Below are 4,072 nucleotides of genomic sequence, written 5' to 3' on the forward strand. Positions count from 1 at the left end.
TTAAAACTATCAACTTTACATAATTTAGTTAAAACAACTCTATCATGACTTGATGATAGGCCTCGTCTCACACGTCTTTATTCCTTTTCTTAAACTGTACTATTCAATCCAATACAAAGTAGAATAATAAAAAATTCGAGTTTGACCTAATTATATTGGTGGCGGAATCTAATTTAATTTGTCAAATTTAAATAAATTTTGTTACTACATCACAAATAGAGTTATCATCATTTCTAAATTAATAAATTATTTATTCGATAAAACAATATTCGCTTCATTAATCTTATGACGTGTATTTACTTTAATTTCATACATATAATATGACACTTTTCCTTTTTAAAAACATTTATTATAGCACAGTTATGTATCTTCGCATTTCTTAAACATTGTTATTCTTAATGAGAAAATTACAAATGAGACAATTAATTTTTCTACTTGTTTGATTTCAACTTACACAACCACATCACAAAAATCTTGGAGAGAGAGAATAAATCATTCTCTTGATTTAATTTTGACATTTCAATATAAAAGAGATTTTAATACAAACAACAAAACAACTAAATAGATGAAGATGATTCAAGCTTTGTGTGGGTAAAGGCGGATAGGCAATCCCTTGGCCGGAATCGGCATCGGATTCACGACAATTTTCTCATCAGGAATAATTTTCTCCCACCGAAATCTCCTCACAAGGTGGTGCATGAACACCAAGATCTCCAACCGGGCGTACTCCTTCCCGGGGCACATCCTCGGCCCTCCCCCAAACGGGACAAAGGTGTAGGGCGCGGGCCCCGTGCCCTCGTATCTCGATGGGTCAAACTTCTTAGGATTGGGGAAGCACTCCGGGTTGATATGTGTCGAGTTAGCACTCCAATAGAGCTGTAACACGTATGAGTGTGTGATAGTCAGAAAATCATATCGATTACGACAAGTGGTGGGTATTCAATTGTATATTTAAGGAAAATGTGAAATTACCTTCCAGCCCTTGGGGATAGTGAAGCCATTGTACGTGAAATCGGTCAAGGCTTCTCTGAAAGCACCCTGAAGTGGCGGCGCAAGTCTTAAAACCTCACATGCTACATTCCATGAATATTTCATTTTTTGGATATCATCCCAATTTAGCATTTCTCCTTCCTTTTTCGAATTTGCAATTTCCACTTGTTCTGCAGAAAAATAAATAATTATGTCAATCACTTCAAAATTTTATTAAAAAAAACTTTGAGACTAAGATATTAATTTAAAAAAAAAAAAAAGGGTTTGTTGACCATTTGAAGCCGGCCGCTGTCTTAATAAGAAAATTTTTGCCTACTTTTGTCACGATGAATTAATTAAGTACACATTTATACACTAACAAAACGATATTCTGTTGACAATTAGTATTAACCGATTTTCCCATTAATTCAGATATCACTAGTTTCAAATTGATTCATGTAACCGCTAGCATTAACGGTATACAATTTATAAGATACTAAAATTCTAACTTGACATATTAAGTTTAGTTAATCAAAATATTTAACCTCAAAGTCTCCAAAAATCCATTAAATTCTAATTACTACTACTAAAATCCAATTATAAATCACTATTAAACCTATTTTTGCCAAATCATAATGGTACGTGTTTTAAGTGCCACCAGTTAAAAAACCGCCAATTTCGGTTCCAAATCAATGTCACGGTTCCACCAAAGGCACCGTAACCAGCCAAACAAGATATTCAACGATTCTACTTATGAACCGAAACTGAGTGGTTTCAATTTCAATTCAGAACCGCCTGATATTTTTTTAGCATTTCCCGAATTTTATCATTTTTTGCCATTTTTTTCCGAATCAAGACCAGTGACTAATTGTTGGTCGAAAATGTTAGAACCGGAATTGAAACCAGACCGCTTGAACAGCTAAGCCGTTTCCGTTGCCATTTCCAACCGTTTTCGACGACCACGATTCAAAAACCGAAACCACCGATTCCGATTCCGATTCCAAATGCACGTCTAGTGTGTGTGTTAGTGTGTGAGAGAGAGAATAAACATACCCTTGTAGACTCCTTCATAAATCTCAGGCAACTCAGCCAGATATTTCACAACAAAGGCGCATGCAGAGCTAGCCGTATCATGTCCACCAATCAGCAGCCCCAAAATCTTGTCAGCAATATCCGCTTCAGTCATAAACTTCCCACTCTCATCACTCGTCAGCAGCATATGCGACAAAATATCCTGAGTGGCCGAAGCCGATCCGTTGTCAAGGTCCACTTTCCGCTGCTTTATAATCGCCAGCAATTCCTTCCTAATAAAATTGGACGCCTTGATGGCCTTATTGAAGGGCGTCCCGGGCAGATCCACGGGGACCGAGATCAGCCCGGACGCCAGCTTCTCGAACGGCCCCCCCAGCCGTTCCACGTGGGCCGGATCCTCCACGCTCACGAAGAGCCTGCACGCCAGCCAGAAGGTGAAGCTCTTCGTGAGCGGGAACACCACCACCTCGTCCCGGCCCTCCCACCCGTCCGCAAAGTGGCGCCGCGCGATGTGGTCCATGATCCCCACGTAGCGCTGGAGGGCCTCCGGCTTGAAGAAGCCGGGCAGCATCCGGCGCATCTTGATGGCCTCCTCCTGTGGCGGCGGACGCAGGAATAAATATGAGTAGGGACTAAATTTTTTAAATTTTATTCAAAAATAAATTTTAAGTAATTTACATAATTAATAGGGGTTTTTATATTATAATAATTATGAACAAATTTTGGAACTTTATAATAGAAATTTTTAAAAAAGTTTGGATTCATTAGGGGCCCTTGCCTGCGACGACGAGGATGAGGACGAGGACGGGAAGACCTTGTCGACGGACGAGGGCCACCACGCGCGGACGAGCTTGTTCTCGTTCGAGAATAAAAATTTATTCCCGGACGCGCCGCAGAAGACTGCGGCGCGTTCGCCGAGGAGGTGGGTGCGGAAGACGGAGGAGGAGTAGCGGGCGAGCCGGTCGAAGATGAACTTCTCCGGATGGCCCTTCCAGCCAGTGGAGAGAAACTCGAGGCTCTCTCCAATGACTGGCCAGCCTGTCCGGCCTGGGGGCAGGCCGGACGCGGCCGGCTTGGAAAAGAGGAAGTGGAGGAAGACGGAGACGGCGACGACGAAGGCGGAGAGGAGGGAGACGTAGAAGAGCTCCATTTTTTGATTTGAAGGGAAATGGAAATGTGGTTTGTGTGAAGATTTGGTGAGGGAGTTGGAGCTTTTTTATAGGCATACATGATGGTAATGTGGGAAATGAAATGCCAAGATGGCAAGATCCACTGTTTTATTTTTTATTGGTTTAATTTGACATATATCGATGGGCTCGATTAATTATTTAATTGTAGATTGATTCGAAGATCGAATTTTGTTTAAATTAATGAACGTGTTGAGCTAATCACATCACACTCAAGTCAAGTGAATCAGGCTGTATTTGGCTCACTTGGTCATGGGTTAGGCTACTATATAGATTTGGTGACATGAATCAAATTAAACTAATTTATCCTATAGATTTTTTATGCGTTTTTATAAAATATTTTGGGTTAAAATAGTCCTCCAAATTGTTGTTTATAGGAAAAATAGAAAAAATTCAAACCGAAAAAGACAACAAAAGAGAGGTCATGCAAGGTGGATGGGTCTTTAATCGCACGACCTGTGCCAAACATCATATTCGAACCAGAACCAAGCACACGGTCGTGTGCTTGACCTAGCCAATGCATAGATTTCAATATTTGACATTGTGTGTACCTGCTAGAGTAAAGTAAAGTGACTTTTTGAACAGTTTGATTCTAATTAGAAGTTTGAGAAGAAACGAATATTTTAGAAACTTCAATACATGAATCAAATGTTGGTATTCAAAGTTTGCATTAATAGAAGACTGACCAGAGAATGATCGAGACTAAGGTTCTCTCATAATAGTGAGATCGAGACTAAGGTTCTCTCATAATAGTGTTTTTCTATTATCGATGAATGTTATCTGTCGATAACAATGTTCACGGACGAATTTTTGATAATTTCTGACGGATATTTCCTTTAGTAAATGGAGTCTTTTTTCTTTTTTTTTTAGTGATAGTAAATCCA

General features: G+C 39.7%; 1 protein-coding gene across 1 annotated transcript; it reads right to left on the minus strand.

The window, feature by feature from the left end:
- Positions 1–414: 414 nt before the first annotated feature.
- On the minus strand, positions 415–3,192 carry LOC125197414 (beta-amyrin 28-monooxygenase-like). The gene is made up of 4 exons (XM_048096151.1): positions 2,780–3,192; positions 2,023–2,596; positions 973–1,160; positions 415–876 (listed from the first exon to the last, which is right to left on the minus strand). Exons 1-4 carry the CDS (start codon positions 3,149–3,151, stop codon positions 577–579), a joined length of 1,434 nt encoding a protein of 477 aa, XP_047952108.1. The 5' UTR covers positions 3,152–3,192; the 3' UTR covers positions 415–576.
- Positions 3,193–4,072: the final 880 nt, after the last annotated feature.

Source organism: Salvia hispanica, chromosome 6, assembly GCF_023119035.1.
Source record: "Salvia hispanica cultivar TCC Black 2014 chromosome 6, UniMelb_Shisp_WGS_1.0, whole genome shotgun sequence".
Taxonomy (NCBI): Eukaryota; Viridiplantae; Streptophyta; class Magnoliopsida; order Lamiales; family Lamiaceae; genus Salvia; species Salvia hispanica.